This window comes from Mastomys coucha, unplaced genomic scaffold, assembly GCF_008632895.1.
Source record: "Mastomys coucha isolate ucsf_1 unplaced genomic scaffold, UCSF_Mcou_1 pScaffold23, whole genome shotgun sequence".
NCBI classification, from domain to species: domain Eukaryota; kingdom Metazoa; phylum Chordata; class Mammalia; order Rodentia; family Muridae; genus Mastomys; species Mastomys coucha.
In genome coordinates, this window is record NW_022196906.1 from 81,095,731 (window position 1) to 81,116,352 (window position 20,622).

Below are 20,622 nucleotides of genomic sequence, written 5' to 3' on the forward strand. Positions count from 1 at the left end.
CACCTCAGTGCCTGGGAGGACCCTGCTACTTGACTGTGTCCATCTTCTGTCAGGATTTCGAAGGTTTAGAATTTTTAAAAAGCAAAACAATGCTAAATAGGTCAAATTAAAGGAACAAGAGTAGAAAACATTTACCTATAAGGGCAGTTGGTTTTATCTTTTGAACAATGGCTTCTAGGTTCTTCATTTCCTCATGTTCCTGGGCAAACACCTCTTTCTCTTCTGTGAGAGAAGCACGCCCCTGAGAAATGCAAATGGAGGTCAAAAGATTGCAGCTGTGTGGGCCAAAGGTACAGCAACACTATACTCTGCCCTGTGTCCTATGCATGCCATTTTTCTTTTTATTCTTTTCTTTTCTTTTTTTTTTTTTTTTTTTTTTTTTTTGTTTTTGGTTTTGAGACAGGGTTTCTCTGTGTAGCCCTGGCTGTCCTGGAACTCACTCTGTAGACCAGGCTGGCCTCGAACTCAGAAATCCACCTGCCTCTGCCTCCCAAGTGCTGGGATTAAAGGCGCACGCCACCACTGCCCGGCTGCATGCCATTTTTCTTGAAGCCCCTTGTCTAATTGCCACCACATTATTTCACTGTCCCCTCTGGTTTCTGGAGACAGGATTCCCTGGATAGCCCTGGTTGTCCTGGAACTCACTCTGTAGACCAGGCTGGCCTCAAACTCACAGAGCTCTCCACCTGCCTCTGCCTCCCTGGAGGCTGGAATTCAAGGCGCGCACTTCCATGGCCTAGCCTCTCTTGTCCTTTTAGCAAATATTAGAGTGGCAGTTGGTGTCCCAGACAATGGTGACACAACAGTGAGCAAAACAAATCCAGTGAGAGCTTTGGGATACAGGCCACGTGCATTAGTTATTTATTTTCCACAAGAGGACACAGGTTCAAAGACTTTAAGTGTTCTAACTTATGACAGGGATTGCCTGCCTTTCCACTATAGCACAGAACTACCCTGGAAGAGCAGTTTTCCAAATGCTGGGTGTCAGACGGAATGCAAGCTGTCAGGCCCTCCTTGCTGGTGCAATCTCCTTGCTTTAAGCATGTGCACATGCACATACACACATGTGTGCATGCGTATAGTCGAGTGTATGAGTTCATGCAGAGTATGAACTAATAATTATGTATGGAGAGGTCAGAGACAGTCTTGGCTGCTGGTCCTCATCTTCAACCTTGTTTAAGATAGGGTCCCTCTTCACCACTGTGTACCCCATAAATCAGGCTTCCTGACTGCAAGCTTCCAGGAAATCTGTTTCCATTTCCCATCTTGCCATGAGTTGCTAGAATTACAGACATGTGCTTTATGTGGGTTGTGGGCATTTGAACTCAGGTCCTCAAGATTGTGTGGCAAGCACTTTATCCACTGAGCCATCTCTGCAGCCTAATTTTATTTCCTTTTAAAAGCAATATACAGAATCCTAGGAAATCTAAAACATATGAAGTCTTTCTTCTTGTTTCCTTCTCTGTAAACAAGTAGAGAAGGAACCTACACCTCATCAGGGCACCAGGCGCTAAAGGCACGATAGAAACACGGGAAGCACTGCAAGTATTATCAGCTGGGAGAAAAACTTCTGTGAAGAGGACAGAACCTAATTCCAAGCCACTGTGTAATTTTGGAACATTTTATCCTAGCCTGCTACAAGCTGCTACTCGTATGCCACTGCTTTGCGTTATGAATGTGACATTAGATTGGGTGGCTTCCCAAAAGGAGAGCGCACCGCTGGCCACTGCTGTATTCCTGGGAGCAGCTTCCTCCTGTCCTGCTATCAACGCGTGCTGTATCTGAGACTCCATGAACAAACCGTGTTCCTTTGTTCATTTACGATCCAACCTAAAGCTCCCAGTTCACACACTGCGGGGAGAACTGCAGCCACATCAAGTCGGAGATTTCTACCCACAGTCTCATTCATCGTGTTCACTTGAAAAATTATTCCGATTTCTACTTTTATCAGGAAATACCAAGTTATTCACAAAACCATGTAGTTAGTGTGTTTTATGGTTAATCATAAATCTAAAAGACCTTGATCAACAGAAACTTCTTTGGTATTGGAGACAGAATCCAGAGCTTCACACACCTGAGGAAATGTTTTAAGTACTAAAACCTGTCAAAGGTTTCCAGTCTTTATTCCTATTCATGAACAGACTGCCTCTTTCCTTCTAGTAACACAAGGTGCTCTCAGCCACACTGCTGAGTTAGCACTCCAATGCCCACACATTAACTTCAAACCGAGAGCAAGTACAGACTAGTAACAAATATTTCTTTTGTGTTTGTAGCAAGATTTTTAATTGCTTTTTAATAACATTAAAAAATCCCTTGATAATACTGAAAATTTTGCAGTTCTTATAAAATATGGGGTCCTTTGAGGCACTCATATTGATTACTCTCAAGCACTCTGTTAACTTCACAGAGGGCTAAATTTCATTTGCATAGTTCCATCACAAGCGTTAAGTAGTAACTGGCATGGAAAGAATGAATGAGCCGAATGACAAGGTTTTAGGAAAAAGTAAACATTTGGTATAACAAAGAACGTCTCTCAGATGAGTTAGAGGCATAGTAAATGCAATCATTCCCAATTCCCAGTCCTCCCGTTCTGTGTCTGTGCTCTCTGCTATGTAGCTCTGTAGATCCGTCCACAAAAAGTAGACGATATAAATGCTCTTTAGCTCACCATGGGGTTATAGTCCAGTGAACCCATCCCCAGTTAAAAATAATTCTTATTACACCTAACTGTGAAACAGTATACCTTATCCCAGCCTGCATTCAGCGTGCTCAGAATCCGAGCACAAACTGCACCCTATAACAAAGGCAACATCCAACACTGTATCCAGGGGAGAACGCTGGAGCGTCATTGAAAGATCCTAAGGGGAACCATCAAGTTGGAGGATGTCTTTTCCTTGCCCGTGTCTTTGAATAGGAATATACAGCTGCCCCTCAGTCTTAAAAAGAACTATCGTACCCACCTGTCCCTGTGTACCTTTGCCACGGCTTGTGGTCTGCTGCTAGGCACCAACATGGAACAGCACGAGGCAGATGTGGAGCCACACTAAAGAAGTTAAGAGCCACATAACAAACAGCACCAGTGTGTCCACTCTGACCCAGAGAGGTGTGAAAAGAAACCACTGTTGTGTTTCATCTAGATGCTGCAATTCCTGAGAACACAGCATTAGGCAGCAACACTAAAGCAGCTTGAATATTGACTCTGTATGTTGCCATTCTTTAATCCTAACATTATTCCTAATGACTTTAAGAACGGATGGTTCCTCTTTCCTTTAATAAAAGTCGATGCTTTTGCAATCTTTCTTCCTCCTCCCTTACTGGCTGGTGGCAAATATCATCTTGCCTTATTAGAAAGACAAAAGAAATTCTTGTCATGAAAAAAAAAACCAACAACAAAATTTGGAATCATTTGGTAGTTATGGTTTTTAATATCTAAATCATTTCTGAACAATTTCTGAAAGCAGTGTGAACTAAAATTCATGGTTAGTTTGAGTCTTATGCAGTAAAATTTCCAATAGAGATACCAAATAAATTTCTGGCTTGGGAAGGCATATTTCCTGGGAACAGTAACTTAGCTCCAAGCATTCTAAACAAGACATAATACAATTTTGGCTTACTATTCTCCATAGAAATGCACCCTCGGCTGCAGTTGTAAAAGCAAGAAACCAGCCTATGTTCTGTGGCCCTAAAAGACAAATGCTATAGAACTCCACATAGCTCTCAACCTGACCTCTATGCTCAAGGTCAAAGGCCAAGCTATGTCCACTGCTTTCCTCAGCATGCATGTCTGTCCAGAGTGTCTGCTTTAAACACATTAGTCGCTAAATGGATGCCCCCTCACTACAAACAGAAAGACTATGAGGAATGCAGACAATGAAGTGGCAGTCACAGGGCTCTTTTGGAAACAGGTGGTCATAGTATTCTGGCTGAGGTGGGTATAGACCAGTGAGGCAGACCTGCAACAGCTTTGTACTAAGTTCCAAGTGGAAGCCAACCATTGTGTAGGTCAGCTAGCGTCTGTGGGTCAGACTGAGTCCTCCTTGCCCTAGCAGTGTGGACAGAGGCCATTCCTAAAGCAAATCTGCATCACAAAAGCTGTTCTCCAAAGCTCAGCATGAACCTCCATCTCAGGGGTTTGCCTTGCTGGCTGTCTCTACAGTTAAGGGAACCTGTCTTACTGCACCACCTTCTCTAACAGAAAAAAATAGATTCCTAAGCTCCAGCCATCCAGGAGTGTTATAGTCCTTAAGGATGCAGAGGAAATGGCTCCCACTCAGAACTAAACAATGAACCATCTGCCTACTGGCACGTTCGTATGCCAGTTTTAATATTTCCACTATAAAATGGAAATATTAAAATGTTTAGGGAAGTGTCGAGAAGTTGTTCTTAAATACTACCTGATTTATTACATATTTACTTACTTAGTGCAGAGCGGGGGTGGATCCCAGGGCTTTAAGATGCTATGGAATGCTACACCTTGATGTTGTAGCCCATACCTATGCTGTGTCACTTAATGTCCAAATATTGGAAATCTTCCCCTGAGAATTCTATCAATACTCATTCTCCTGGACCTTGAGTTGTTTTGGTTTTTGTTTTGTTTTGTTTTGTTTTACTGTTTGGTTCTATTTCTCATTTTTAATGGTAACATTTCCATTTGGTCTGTAATATATACATGCTTTACCTTCAACGTAAAGGCTGCACTCGCTGGTTTCTTTGCATCCAGGAGTTAACATCAGTACCTTCTAGACAGATGGAAGGATGGAAACTGCTCAGTTACTCAGTTATGTCCTTAATAAGCAATGAGGTGCAGAACCCCAGCACCTTGCCCGACCCCTCAGTGGCTGGCAGAGACAGCTGGGCAGCATCTTGCTCCCAGCACACCCAGAGTCTATGTCTGTCTGTCTGTCTGTGGGATGATATCCTTGCCCCTCTAGCACCATGCCTGGATGTCTGCTGGCACACAGTTTCATTTAAAGAGGAGTTTCTTCATTTGGAAATATGGAAACAACATCAAGGAGACTTTGTCCTGACAAGTGCTTATCTTTCAGTACTAAACATCTACAACCAAGAAAGTGTCTGGGTGGGCATGACGGAGCACGTCTGCCATCCCCGCATGCAGGAGAGTAAAGTCCAAAGTGCTAGCCAGCAGGAGCTACACAGCAATGCCCTGGTGTGAACAACCACAGAACTGTATCTACAAAATTGTAGAAGTTGGCAATAATGTAAATTCTACCATGTTACTTTACGTTTTTATGTAAGCCTTTATTCTCAAATTCCTTGTTGCAAATTTCTTGCTCAATATTGTATAATGACCTTAAATAATTTCTGTACATAAAAACAGATAGTCACAACATCTTTTCCTTTCCCAGGTAGAACACCTTGTGATTTTAATCTGTTCTCCTGAGTCAATGTTTATTCCTTGAAAACAAGGAGCTCCAACTCTGATCACTCAGATGTCTTCATCCATCTTTCACCTTGAGATTTAAAACTATCCTTAGTCAAAAGGACAGGCAGCCAGCATTGAAGACTGCAGAGGACCTTGGTCAGTGTTCTCTTGAGGTACCTAGGGGGTAGTTCAACTACAGATGAGCAGCAGTGCCTCAGCGAAGGCACACAGACTGCTTCAGGTACATAGTCTTAGATAAGCTGCTGATGACATACTGGATACAAATAGAAACAGAATTTTTTTTTTTTTTAAATCACAAACCAAAAAGTAACCATGCATATGTGAAGATAAAACTAATAAAAATTCTTAGAAGTATTTTTTGACAGTCACTTAGATAGTCATACTCAAACTAGTATAAATTGTTATTGCTAAAAATAACATGTAAAAGAGTTGGGTTATACTAAATATGGACCAGAAACCTGAAAAACAAAATTTGGAATAGCTTAATGAATAACCTGAAATGACATAATCTAATGTTATGCACATCATACAATGTAGCACAATATCCTAGGTTGTACAAGATGGCAAAAAAAAAAAAAATCTAGTTGTAATTGATAGTAGTGTTATCCTCTCTATAAACTACAGTTAATATGTTAACAGCTTGTAACAGCTTTGTTGTCTAGAGATATTACTAAAGAGCAAGATACACTTTGATACATGGTAAAATAGTTTTCACAAGATTTAGGAAAAAAGAAGGACAGAGAAGAGCTTTCAGCTCAGTAAAGGTAGAACAGGCTGTGGGTGCTCTGGCTCAGTAAAGGTAGAACAGGCTGTAGGTGCTCTGGCTCAGTAAAGGTAGAACAGGCTGTGGGTGCTCTGGCTCAGTAAAGGTAGAACAGGCTGTGGGTGCTCTGGCTCAGTAAAGGTAGAACGGGCCGTGGGTGCTCTGGCTCAGTAAAGGTAGAACGGGCCGTGGGTGCTCTGGCTCAGTAAAGGTAGAACGGGCTGTGGGTGCTCTGGCCCCTCTACCCACTGCAAGGCTGCGAGCCCTTTGACTCTCTCCCACATCTTGCTTTCTCCACCTATGTATGAGCTGGCTAGATCATTGATGATGGTCAAACAGATGAACTATATTTGAGCTTTTTCCAAAACTGAGAACACCAATGACCTAAGGAAAAATAGACTTCTCAGCTTGGCTTCCAGGACTAATTCACTTCTAACTCAATCCCTGAGTGAGGCCTCATGTGTCCTCTTCAAAACATTTTAGAGTACTAAGGGAACAGAGACATAGCTCCACACTGTTGCCCTTGGCAGCCTGATCAGGTCCCTTCATCTTTTAGGGACTCTTCAACTTGGCCCAAACCAGGATTCATGGCATCAATATAGAAAGGAATTTCAGAATTAGTCAATTTGGAGGAAAATTGGAGATTTAATTTTTTTTTTAAATTACTATTATTATTACTCTGTGTTGGGGGTAATGTGTGTGCTACCTACAGTGCATGTGTGGAGGGCAAAGAACAACTTGTGAGAGTTGGTTTTCCCCTTCCAATGCTACGTGGACTCTGGGGATTGAACTGTAGTCCCCAAACTTGCACTGCCAGTGGCACTACCTGCTGAGCCATCACACTGGCCTATACTTAGAAACGTTATTAAAGATATTTTATATGCTTAAGCCTGAGTGCTGGGAGAAAATTAGGGCTTTAGAAAGATACACCCAAGAGCATGATGTGGGCTTTCCCAAGAGAAACCACACACCCGAGCGTGGGCTCCTAAAGGTACAGTCACAGTTGTGGTACAATCAGCATGTATACCCTTCTGGTGGCTCTCATTTTTCATGTTCTCTCTCCTTTGATAAGTGAGGTTCTAGAGTGGCTCCAGGGTTGCCTTGGGCAAGTGATAACCTGAGAGAATAAAATCAGAAAGCTCTTGGATTGAACAACAAGTTCCATATATGTCTTTTTCCTACAAGTAGGTTTCTTGTAAGATCCCTAAAAAACTACAGTTCAGTCAGTACAAGGCTGTAAGCAGCTCATCATTGGGCGCACTCTGGCTTCTCCACTGGGAGAGGCTTCAGCTGGATGCCTGGGCTAGAGGATCCTCTCCCATCTGTCCCCAAGACTCCCCCTCTTTTCCTATCCTGCCTCAGCTTCCCTCCCAGGTAATGAGGAAAGACCAGTTGGTTTTGAGAATCAGTTTTCTAGATGATTAGTCATAACCCTTTCAGATACACTTCTTTAAGACATAAGTTTTCAGAAAACTATAAAATGATACATTCCAACAAGAAGAAATGAACACATAAGTTTGCAGTCACAGATTCTTGTAATAGTGTGGTGGAAACAACCTGAAATTAACGAAAACATTTATGTGCTTGGAACCTCTAATTTCCCTAGAATGCGAAGCAAGTCATAAGGGGCCATCAACGCTGGATTGAACATCACCAGACTGCTCCAGTATGCAGCTTTAAATAAGGCTGTCACTCATCTCCATGAAAATGGAAAGATGTGTGCTTTATTAGAGACATCTTACTTTATTAATCACAGAAAGCACTGGCAGGTCTTGGCCATGGAAGGCAGAACTTGGCAGAGTGTACTCTAACTAGTAAGACGTATCAATCTCCCGCAGCCTAGTCCTCACGGATTCTTTTCCTGGTGTGACTTACAAATGCTGACTGAACCCTGAAAGACAGCCAGAAGTCACGGAACAGTAATATTAGCATTGCTGAAGGGCTCTCCTGGACACAGCAGAACCAAGAGACAAAAGTTAATGTGCTGAGTATTTTCCATGCCACTTTCACAGTTGTTTGCTGGAGTTTAAAGAAACAACTGGGATGGGGCAGCTCTGTCTACTGCAGGTGTTGCCTATTACTTTTCTCCTCTACGTTTTTAAAGTTTTCCTCCTTCCCCCAACCCAAAACATACTCCTAAGCCAGTTACTTCCCCTGTATATACAAAAAGTCTCTTTTTTTCCCCCTTTTTTCCCTTGCTATAGGCAGATAGTGGAGCCTTGGGGGCCCCAGATGGGGTTTCCAGGTCCTGAGTTGGACCAAGGATACACAGAAATGGTAGAAATAAGACAGTTGATTAATACAGACGGCAGGTACTCCCCAGCAAGGAATTATGTGTGTGTGTTCATGTGTGTGTATCTTTATGTGTATATGTGTATATGTATAATATATAATGTGTGAGTGCACACGTGTGGTATATGTGTATATATATGATATGTGAGCGCATAAGCACATACATTTGATATATGTGTGAGAGTGTTATGAATATATGTACTATGTGCCCAGTGGCGCCTGTGTCTGTGTTGAGCAGATTGAGCTATCTGTATTATGATGGGCATTTTTTCTGCATATATTGTTATATGTCAGCCTTTGGTGGTGGTGGTGGGTGTTTCCAGTCTTTTACTGTCATATTGCTTTTGCACACATGCACACTCACATACATGCACACACATGGACTCATGCCACAACCTCATTTCTCCCCTTTCAGGAACAGTTACTTTTGCCTTCTTTCAGCAAAGTGTTCACAGACATCTGGTTACCCAGAAAACCTACATTTGGTAGCCTACCTCCTTCCATCCCTGCTCCGCCCCCCTTCCTTTCTTCCTTCTGTCCTTGTGCCAAACATATTGGCAATAGTTAGAAATTTCTTTGTCAGGTTACCTCTTTAATCCACCCCCCCATTTTGTGCTCACTCTTATTATAAGAAGATGCAACCAGATTAAACATGTCTTTTCAAACACACCTTAGATATAAGATTGTAGGAAGTAAGCATCACCAATACTAATTCTGCATGTTAAATATTAAGTCATTATTTTCTGTTTAGAACAACCCACATGCACATAATCAAAGAGGGTTATTCTTATGAATACCTGCAAAGGCACAGGCCATCTTTTATTTGGATTGAAAAAGAAGAAAGTAATCCAACTGGATACTTGTTTCTAAACTACAAAGTCCCTCAGAGCACATGGAAAGTGTCACCACTGTGGCGTGGGGCAATGCAGATTCAGACAGAACAGAGGAAAGAGAAACTTCACACAGCTTGAGTTCCTACACCTAAACATTTTTTTTTCAAAAAGAAAAAATATTATCCCAACTATCATGATAGCATAACACGCCTGTGTTCACTGTCTTTCTACTGGAGCTAAGTAACTGCAAACAGAATGACACAGTGAAATAAATTACTTAGAAGACAATAAAACTGAAGTCAAATAAATCACCCTGAGACCAGCCTGCTATGTGAATATAAGTTCACAGTGTACTCTCTGCTTTAGTGTCTGTCTGAGCGCTGGGCTGGCTCATTAGCAAAAGTCACTTAAGCAATGGGCTGAGTGTGGCCTGGTCTATCTCCTAACCACTCTGGTGACACTGCAAGAGACTGCTTAGCTGACAGGCCTGTTCCTCACATTATTCTTTCTTGTTATCATCTGGGAAGATTTTTATAGACATGTATATTTAGTATTGGATTGTTTATACTAAAATGTATTCATTTAGGTGATTAAACCAATAGAGATTAGTTCCTGCTGTAAAATACTAACGTAGGGTATTTGAAGATCATCAGTAACCTAGTAATTGAACCCAACTAGACTAGTACTGATGAGTTATATTACATTAGATTATGTTATATGTTATTGACATTCTATAGCATAAACTCCTTCTGCATATATGGCTACAGGCAAATGGTAGGAAGGGGTTTCAAAAATATTCTACTTTAAATTTTATGATTCTTTTAATATATTATGAACAGGCCCATTATAAGATAGTAACACAATTACTGACTCTCAGGAGATATGTAAGGACTAACTTAAGATGAAAACCAGCATGCAAAAGAATTGTATAAATTGGAAAGCAAGAGTATGCTCACTTTCTATCTAGCTTGTCTAAAATTTATTAGTTTCCCAGCAAAAATCAATCAAGACTTTTAGCTGTTTAATGGCATGAAACATTGATTAATTGAAACTTTTTTTGTTGGTTGCTTGGTTTGGTTTGGTTTGGTTTTTCAAGACAGGGTTTCTCTGTGTTGTCCTGGCTGTACTGGAACTCATTCTGCAGACCAGGCTGGCCTCGAACTCAGAAATCCACCTGCCTCTGCCTCCCAAGTGCTGGGATTAAAGGCATGTGCCACCACTGCCCAGTGATTAATTGAAACTTAGAATGTCTGTTTTATATTAAATAGTGTACAGGCTAACTAGTAAGTATACAACAGTCTTTTAAAACATAACTTTATTATCTTAGCAAGTGCCACACACACACACACACACACACACACACACACACACACACACACACCTTTTAACGTTAGCAGGTGAAGGACATGAAGTAAACGTTGCTGTCTGGGTCTAACCAACAACTGCAGTCATTCCTAGTACTGCAGCCCATGGAACCTAGAGTTTCAGCTCAGTAGACCTATGTTAAAATTATGCTAACAGCTATGCACACTTGTGTGGATTTCACATTAAAATGTCACTCATGACCTCCCACTATGTGGGCTATTGAATGCCATACATTCCTGAGATGACATGATTTATGTAGTTGCTTTATGTGGCATCTAACAATGGTCCCTACATTCCTCTTTCAGGCTCTGATCTTATCCTAAAAGTCAGCCCTGGACCTCCGATGGCTGACGGGATATTTCCACTGCAGTCTCCACAGGTATCCTGAGCTCACTTTGTGTCAACTCTTGCACTGTGTGCCCTCACACTAGCTTCTCTTTATTCTCTTTATACCTAGACATCTTGGGAGTACAGCACGATTGTTCTCTACCCTGCACATACTCCCCACTTCCTAAGCTCTCAGTACACCAGCCTTTCCTTGTAAATATCTGTGAAATCAAGCCTCTCTCGCTTAAACCTCTGATATTTTTTGTGGATTATTGCAAGAGCTCTGAACTAGTTTCTTTTTTCACTGTACCTCCTCTCAAACCATCTTCCACAATGCCATCAGGATGACTGAAAAGGCAAGTGTCTCTGCTCACTCCTCTTCGGGACTCACGTGCCATGTGTCACCTGTGTCACCTGCCATGTGTTTCCTTTCCACTCTAACACTTTCCTCTCTTATCGCTGAGGAAGGCACATGCCATGTCGTCACCAGAAAGATGCTTAGTCATTTACTCAGTAAACAACTATCAGGTGTGAACTAGTTATGTGTGTGACTGAAGATCAGGAGGGGACACAGGACCCTTAGCTTCTGCCAGGACTCTCCATGGCCTGTCACCACACTTTCCTTTCGGTTTCATGTATGGGGAATTTCAGGTCTCTGGAGACCCCACAGGAATTGCAAACTCTTCCTTGTCACCTTAGCCTTGGAAAGGCCTGTGCTGGGGGATTGCCTCCGTCTTCCTCTCTTCCACATATCCCGCATGCGCCGTGACACTTCTGTAACAGCGCATTCTGTAACTGGTAGCTTAGCTTTTCCCCTTACGTTGTGAGTATCCTAAAATCAAGTGCCTTATTATGTACTTACTAGAATCCAGAACAAGTGATTAGTGGAAATGTTTATGCAGTGAACATTATTTCCCAACTGCAATATCTGTCATGTGATCATGCTATATAATTGCTTATAAGCATTCTGATTCTTAAAAGCAACAAGTCCTAGAAAACTAAACTTCCTGGTTGCAAGGCCTTTAATCCCAGCACTCAGGAGGCAGAGGCAGGCAGGTCTCTGGGAGATGGAGGCCAGCCTGGTCTATATAATGAAGTCCAGGCCATACGGGGCTACAGAGTAAGGCCCTGACTCAAAAAAGTAAGCTACACTCAATACCTTTAAATTGACAGCTATACATACACTTTACTTTCTCTTCCTTTAAGACAAAATTTATCAATTATGCAAAGCTTAAGCATTTTTCTGGTATTTAAGAACTATAATTGTTAAGAACTTGGAATATATAAAAAGGCCCTACAAACAGTTAGTTTTGGGAGCAAGGGGTATAGCTCAGTAGTGCAGCGTTTGCCTAGGACATGTGAAGTCCTGGGCTCGACGCCAGCATCACAAAATAACAACTTCAATAAGAGCACTGGAAAGTCTAATGCAGTTGAGATTTGTCTTCTGTGACTTTTGGACATCATATATTTAAATAATGTACTATATAAAATATAGTTTCTTTTTATCTGGCACGTTGAATCATTTAATACATTATTTAATGCTCTTTGAAAACAATTTTAAATATTTTTATTATACCTGAACACAGGTACTACTCCACAATCAATTTGACTATATTTATTATTAATTATATTTTGGAAATATAAAGATCACCATTAAAATTAATACATGTTTAAACATCACTACTGCAAATATTGTCTTAATAATATTCCCACATTTAAAATAATGTATACATGCTAGTTCTAGGACAGACTTCCTAGAATAAAAACTACTGGCTCAGCAGTACAAACTTTCCCAAGCTTGGACACACCTAAGTCTCGTCCGGATCATGTACATGCTGTGCCGCTGGAGGTACAGCTCAATCATCACAGAAAAGAAGGTCACGTGTACTTTATAGCAGTTTATAGTACAGCTGCCAGGTCACAGACCTGTCCCTACCAAGGTTTCACAAGAACCACACAGATGAGGCCTTTCTGTCATCATAAAAGGGAATGGACTTTCAGCCCATGGGTGAAAGTCTTTCCCTTGAAAATCCCTTCCAACCCTTCAAGAACTGAGGCAAAGTAGCAGGTAAGGGGGCAGCCCTCTCTCTCCTTCCTTCCTAACTGGCTGAGTGTAACAGACAGCTCTTCCCAGAGTTCACTGTGCCAGTGTCTGTATCCAACTTCCTCCATGAAAAACTGAACCAGTTCTAGAAGACAGATGGTCCAGAGTCATGAGGATTCTGAGATGGTTTCTTCTTCATTCAGGAGCATTATTAGCAAATCTGAATGGTAAGGCTTTTGTGTGTGTGCGTGCATGTATGTGCGGGGTGTGTGTGTGTGTGTGTGTGTGTGTACATGTATGTGCGGTGTGTGTGTGTGTGTGTGTACGGTGTGTGTGCATGTATGTATGTGGTGTGTGTATGTGCACAAGTGTGTGCATGTGTGTGCATGCGCACACATGTGTGTGTACACCCACAGGTATACAGTGCATATATAATGTAAGGGTTTACTCGGAGGTCAAGAACAACTTCAGGAAGCGCTCCTTACCCACCATCTCCCATCTTGTTTCACACACGTACCCTCAGTGATCTAGACATTTCATAGGTTATACTAGCTGGCCCAAGAGCTCCAGGGATCCACCTGTCTTGGCCTCCTAAACACTGGGATTCCAACTTGAGCCACTGTGCTCGACTTTTTGAAATTTAAGATTTGGGGCCTGAACACAGGTGCTTGTCCTAGCAGTCAGTGCATCACTAACTGATCTCTCCAACCCATAAATGCTAATTTTTTTAACATGGCATCTTAAAGGGGCAGTGAGAACAATGGGCAGTCTGTGAAACAGTCGTTAGGACAGGCATACACAGTGACTTTCTTACCTTAACTATTAATCCTTTTGAGTCAACCAACCATATCTTTTTTCTAGCATTCTCCTTTGATAAACCTTCCTTCTCCATGGCCATAACAATCAGGTGAGCAATCCCCAAGGCAGCCTGAAAAGAAGGCATGAAAATAAAGACTTTAAAACTTGTTCCACATATCTTATCCAGGGCTACTCATCGCCCCATTTTGTCCATTAGTAAGGAACTGCAAAACAGCTCTATCCACTGAGTTTCAGAGCTTTAGTCATTAATTCGTAGAAGGAGCTAAGCATTCTTGTCACATATGGGTGTGCAAAATGACCACCATTAACTCCTTTTAATTACAACACAACCACTACAATACAGTTTGCTAGTCAGCATAGATATGCCAGTGACATCCCAAAGTCAGTATATCTGATCCTAGTTATACAGTCAAAAGGAGCACAGCAAGAAAATACTGCCTTGGGCTGGCGAGATGACTCAACAGGTAAGAGCACAGACTTCTCTTCCGAAGGTCCTGAGTTCAAATCCCAGCAACCACATGGTGGCTCACAACCATCCGTAACTAGATCTGATGCCCTCTTCTGGTGTGTCTGAAGACAAGCTACAGTGTACTTACATTAAATAAATAAATAAATACATAAATAAATAAATAAATAAATAAATCTTAAAAAAAAAGAAAGAAAGAAAGAAAGAAAGAAAGAAAAAAAGAAAGAAAAAAAGAAAGAAAGAAAGAAAAAGAAGACACTGCCTTTAACACAAGCTACCGGTCAGCCTGGCTCACTGGAGCACATGGTTCAATGGCAGGACTAAAGAAGCCTGCTCATCTGGATGGGATCTTGACCAATTAGACGACAGCATAAAACTGAAGGGAAATAGACACTGCCCAGAATTTACACACTCTCTTCATTTAGGCAAAGTATAGCAGAATTCCTCCCAGTAGTAAAGAAACCATCTTATTTGGAATCTGATGAAGTCTGCAGTAATCTGTGAAATGCCACAGACCTCACGTTTTCTGAACAAAGCAAGGCCCGTGAGTCAGCAAAGCAGGAGTATTGCACTTCCTGCTGAGAGTCAAACTGACCTGTGCCATTCACCAGAAACTTCTGGAGATAGCGAAGGCCTTACCAGAATAAAGGCAGCAAGGAACAATCTAGAAAGCGAGACCCTTACGTATCAGGGCCGTCAGGTAGGCTGGGCTGGAATCTGTCTGGAAGTGGATCTGTGATTTCATTCTGAATGCTTTAACATACTCACTGTAGTTCTAGGTCTTGTGTTTAAATGAAAACACAGAATACACATTTCTACCCATGGAACATCTTGTTTTGTTTATAAGGATATTAAGTTTAATTTCTTTTTTTCAAAATGACTGTCTAGCCATGGTATTTTCTCATTTTTGAATTCTGTAACTCTAGAGAGATTTGAAAGTTTTCTCACAAAAATTTAACATTTTATTATTCTGTTTCAGAGGTGAATTAGCTTTCTTCTTTTAAATGAGTACTAAAAATGATTTCAAGAAACTACATAATTTGGCCTTATGTAATTTTCTTACAATGATTCCAAATGTCCTATAATGCTGAACAGCTTTGATGTACTATGTATGTTTAATCCAAAAATGATTTTTCTTTTAAAAAATGTACAGTTATATATGTAAAGGTTGGACTGCATGCATAGCTATGAATACACTGGACTATGAAGTGGGGGACAGGTATATTAACTTAAATACACTGAGGTTCTCATATACAACATACATTGGAAATTTCATTCTGCAACAAGCCTTGAGCATGAATAACAAACTCAAGGGTAACATTTGAGAATCTCTTAAAACTGTGAAAATGTTTTTACATTTCTAGAGTCTCCTAAAATGATGCAAGATGCCTTAAAACTTAGAGACTCTTCGGTCTATAGCTGTACTACAACTCCGTGAGAGCACCTGAGACCTGGTGTGAGTGCTGGGCTAAAGCTAGCTGCACATTATTGAAGATGCAGTAAACAGTACACAGGGCAGATACCTCTCCAGCTCCCTGGAACAGCACTGTCTGATCAGAGAGCTTGTTCTTGGTTATTCGAAGAGCTGCAAGAAGACCCGCAACCGCGACAGACGCTGTTCCTAAAACAAGCGATAAATATCCTTGAGCAATCCTCAGTCGGGTCCTGCCACATTCTAAGCCTTTATTCACATCTTCAAATCATGACATGACAAGAGTAACAGGGACAGAAAGAAAACCTGTGTTTAACTGTCTCCATGCTAGCATATGGCAAGGGACATCAGTACTTTTTGGACAGTGGCTTAAATCCTTGAAAACTCTTCAAAAAGGAGACCCTGGGACTCATTTTGAAAGGGTAACATGAGTTTGGGTTCTGCTTGGTTTTCATTTTAGTTTTAAGGCAGCATCCCATGTAGTCCTGGCAGGACTCTCAAATTTGCAATCCTTCTGCCTCAGCCTCCTAGATGCTGGGATTACAGGCATATGTAACCACACTGGACTGAGTTTGGCTATGATGTAGATTTCAGTTCATCTGCTGACTAGACAGAGATATAATTTTGTACATCTGTTTTGCTCATCTGTAAAGTGATCTTATTGTATGACACAGAAGAGAAATTTGTGCTGTTGAATTTTTCTAGCTAAATATTCCTGAGGCTTTGAACTCCACACAAAGGAGCCAGATAGTAAATGCTTGATGCTGATGGCGTGGAGGCAATAGTGTTCAGACATATTTGGAATTTAATGTTTAAATTTGAATAATTAGCCGTTAATGGCAATTGAAATCTGGTTCTTACTGTATCCTTTAACTGTTGTTCTACCTTTAAGTCCTAGCAGAGCCCTAGTTGCTAACTGCATTCATATAAAGTAGGGAAGGTTGTTCTTATCACACCACAGGTACAGGAGTGGCACCCGTCTAATCGCATGACTTCAGCGTGTTTGCAGGCCAGGCAGTAGTGCTCTTGCTCTGAACATGATTAGACCGCTCAGTCTCTTCAAGGTTCATTCCTGAAATATAACTGCAGTTTCTTGCAATGCCTTCCACCTATATAGACATTTTACCTCCAAGATAACACTCTACTGTTTCAATATCACCCAGGTGAGCAGCAAAGTCTAGCCAAACTAAATATTTTTACTCCAGTTAAAACACAAATCTGAATAGATTCAAATAAGACCACTGCAATGTTAACGAATGTGCTAAGTCGTATTTACACAAACCCACAGTGTTGTCCATAATTTAAAAAGAAAGTCTAAAGAGCTGACAATGTGACGCAGTGTTGAATGTTTATCTAGTACACATAAGGCCTGAGTTAAATCCCCAAAACCACATAAAAAAGAAATTCTGCACAAAATATGGCTAACTTATCTAAGAAATATGCCATGATGTCTGTGCCGTGCACCCAGCTACAGTCCTGAGGAACGTTACAGATGGAACTGAGGAGGCAGACGTGCAGCTACCGTGAGTAGTCACTCACATGCAGCATCTCAGGCTAGCTCTGGCCTGGCCTCTTTTGATGAAAATGAGTCCAAACTTAAGATATAAGGAACTGTAAGCTCACTTCCAACTCTCAGATTACATGTTCCTGAGATGTCTACTGACTGCCCCAGGGCCACAGGTTTAAATAGCTGAAGAGTCAGTTAGGGGACATTACCAGCATCACTATGCTCTGGTATTGTTGTTCTTTTTTTTTTCATGGAACTTGGAGACAGACACAGAGATTTTGCTATTGTCTAATTACATGTGCCATTGCTGTGTGGCAATGCTAGCTCATTCTACTAAAGTTCAAAATGCTCTACTGCAGACCTAATTTATGACTATCATAAACTAGGCAGAATGAGTCGCTTCATAGCTAGTCATTATATGTGTTTTCTATATCATTGCCTAGTGATATAATGGAAAGCCTACTCTTCTCTTTATGACATCAGTTTATAAGATCGGAAAAATAGTTTAGCACTACCAAAAAATTGAATGTGAATATGGCTCTTCTACACAGGCTGGTACTACTGTAAATTTCTTTATAGAGAAGCAATTGCAGAAAATTAAACTTTTATAAAAATGTGTTACAAAATAAATTACATAATTGTTTAAATTGTTACCTGAAAATTAAACTTAAGAAACAAGACAGAGAGGGGAGGTCTAACCTTGGTCTTCAGGTGCTAAAGAGGACGTAACACTGTTAACAATACTGAAAAGATGGAATCGCAAGATTTTAGAAAGTTCTACAGGTTGCATGTCTCTAAAATAAAATTCTCATTTTGTCAGACACTCAAATTTTTAAAAACTCTTTTTTAAGTTATATGAATGCGCATTTGAGTATGTGTGCATCCAAGTGCTGATGACTGCAGAGGCTGGAAGATGAATTTAACTCTGGTCCTACATAAGAATGATAAATGTTATTATTGTGGAGCCATCCCTACCACCTCCAAGCTCTGAGGCTTTTGAGTCCTGACATGATGCTAGACATCCTGCACCTGATCTTATAGGATGAGTAGCAGCGAGAATGCAAAGTCTGACATGCCATGTGACATCATCTGTGACCTACATGCATAAGATGCACCCTGCACACAAAGTAACTTTGTGTTTAGCATTAGATCCCAGTCTCAAAATGTCTCATTTCGTATGTGAATGTGTATGTGTATGTGTGTGTGATATAGTACATATGTATAAATATATAGATACATATTCTAAAATCATGAAAAATATGAAATTCAAAATGCTTCTGCTACCAAATGTGGAGGACAAGGGCTATTCAATCCCAGTATGAATTTGAACATAATGTATCTTTGACATCTACAGAAGTTAAGCGTTTTGCTGTGCTTCTGCTGTGATTATAAATCTCTCTAATCTTTTGCCAAAGAATGACCTCAACTGTGGGCATGACAATCTCAGTTTATGGCTAGAAGATCAAAAGATCAAGGCCAGCCAATCTCAAAACAGCAGCAATAATATCGGACCTCTACTGATATGCTGGTGTAGTAATTTGTTAAATCTAGTAGTTGTTAAGTTAGAACTAAAACTGACTTTACATAACTGAGATCAATTTTTAATGAAATAAATCCTCATGTGCTATTAAAAGATCAGATGCCACAAGAAGTGCTGAGGAAGTGGGTGAATTTACACAGGACTCACTGAAGGTTAGAGCACGCACCACCTGTTCGCAGCAGTGCAGAGCGTTTGAGATGTCCACAGCCCCAAGTGGGGGGACACAGACCAGCTAAAGCATGTGCAAGACACAAGGCAGGGATGGCTCCCTAGGGAAAGTAGGATAAAGTGCACACAACTAGTGTAGTTTCCTCTACACACTGCACGAAAGCAACAGGAAGAACAGATTTCAAAACAAGCAAGCAAGCAAGCAGAGATATGGACCAGAAGCATCAGGCATAGTGGGAGACAGGGAGGAATGCTACACTGAAAAAAGACTGAAGTGAAATTTATTTACTTGATATGGAGGAGCACACATGTGCAAGCTTCTTTCTAACACAAAGAATACTATGAAAAGCAACTGGCAGCAGACATAGCAGACCAGAACCTCCGCAGGGTAAGAGAAAGGCTAAAGAACAGGAACTCCCCCGCCCACCGAGGAGATGGTCTAAAGGGTAAAATGACATTAAAGCAAGCCAATGTCACTTAAGATTATTTTATATTACTGGCAGAGTTAGCTACATTACTCTTTCGTCAAATACTTTTCATAAATAGTATCATTAAATAACACATCTGTTTCAAAAGAAGGAAGAAGAGACAGTCCCTTTAAGGACAGGATGCAAGCACTTATATACATCGCAGGCTGAAATAGTTACATCATTGTTTTCATTGACAGCAGCCATGGGCATAATGGGGAGAGCATAGGGTTCAAAAAGACAAGACAGACACATGGGGAAACCCTGACACAGGAACACAACTCTGAAGTGAAGAGATGCTCAGGGTGGTTCACTCATTTCTAGTCAAAACTCGAGGACTTCCCATAGGCTTTCTCTAAGGGACTAGACACATTTTTCTCAAACCTGTATTTTCCCTTCTGAGGGTAGTATTGTTTTGAAATTCCTGTGAGGAGATAGGTAAGCATTATGTGTACAGGCAGCAAGAGTGGAAACCAAGCAATTTTACTCCACGTTGGCAAGCCTGGCTCATGCTCCAGCATCTTCAGCACACCCCACACACTTCTCTGGACCTCAACTTGATTTGTAGGCTTCACTTCGGCTGTATCCAGGCCTTAATCTTAATGGTCCTGATAGACAGGAACTATAACTCAAATTCCTGGTTTGGTGGTTTAGCCTTCTCAAACTTAAATCTGGTTTTCGTTCATTCTGAAAAATGATTCTCAATCATATAACACTGATCTTAACATTCTTATACATATTTTTGTGATTACCACAAAAATGTAAAAGTTAAAAAAATACTGTAGGGGAAGAAGATGTAGGTTTGTTGTTATGTTATTTTTGAAACGCTGGGGATAAATTCTGGGCATTGTATGTTCTAGACAAGTGTTCACTGCTTATATACTTCCGGCCCTTGAAAGGAATTGGCTTATTCCACAGGTCACTGGAAGCTGCTATTGAAACCACCTCAAAATGAACTGATGGGGGACTTATGATATTAGCCTGCATGCTGTGCATTAAAGTCACTCTGTCATTATACAGGGTTCCCTAGAGTCAGAACTGCCACATATTAAAACCAGACTTCATTTCTATAGCTCACATGGACACTTTAATACCTGAAAATTCTGGATTTCCTTCTAAAATTCCCTAAATACTGATTCCAAGAAATCCGTAGCTGTCTGTAAAGTGACTATCCAGGAACTATGCACCATAAAGA

At 40.9% G+C, this 20,622-nt stretch overlaps 1 protein-coding gene across 1 annotated transcript in view; it reads right to left on the reverse strand.

Annotated features, from left to right (window-relative positions):
- Positions 1–20,622, reverse strand: part of Me1 (malic enzyme 1) — a 123,238-nt gene that overhangs the window by 15,946 nt on the left and 86,670 nt on the right. Inside the window, exons 8-10 of the mRNA XM_031343007.1 lie at positions 15,837–15,934; positions 13,843–13,956; positions 136–241 (exon numbers count right to left, since the gene is read on the reverse strand). Of these exons, the coding sequence (XP_031198867.1) occupies positions 136–241; positions 13,843–13,956; positions 15,837–15,934 (318 nt within the window). The remainder of the gene's footprint in view (positions 1–135; positions 242–13,842; positions 13,957–15,836; positions 15,935–20,622) is intronic.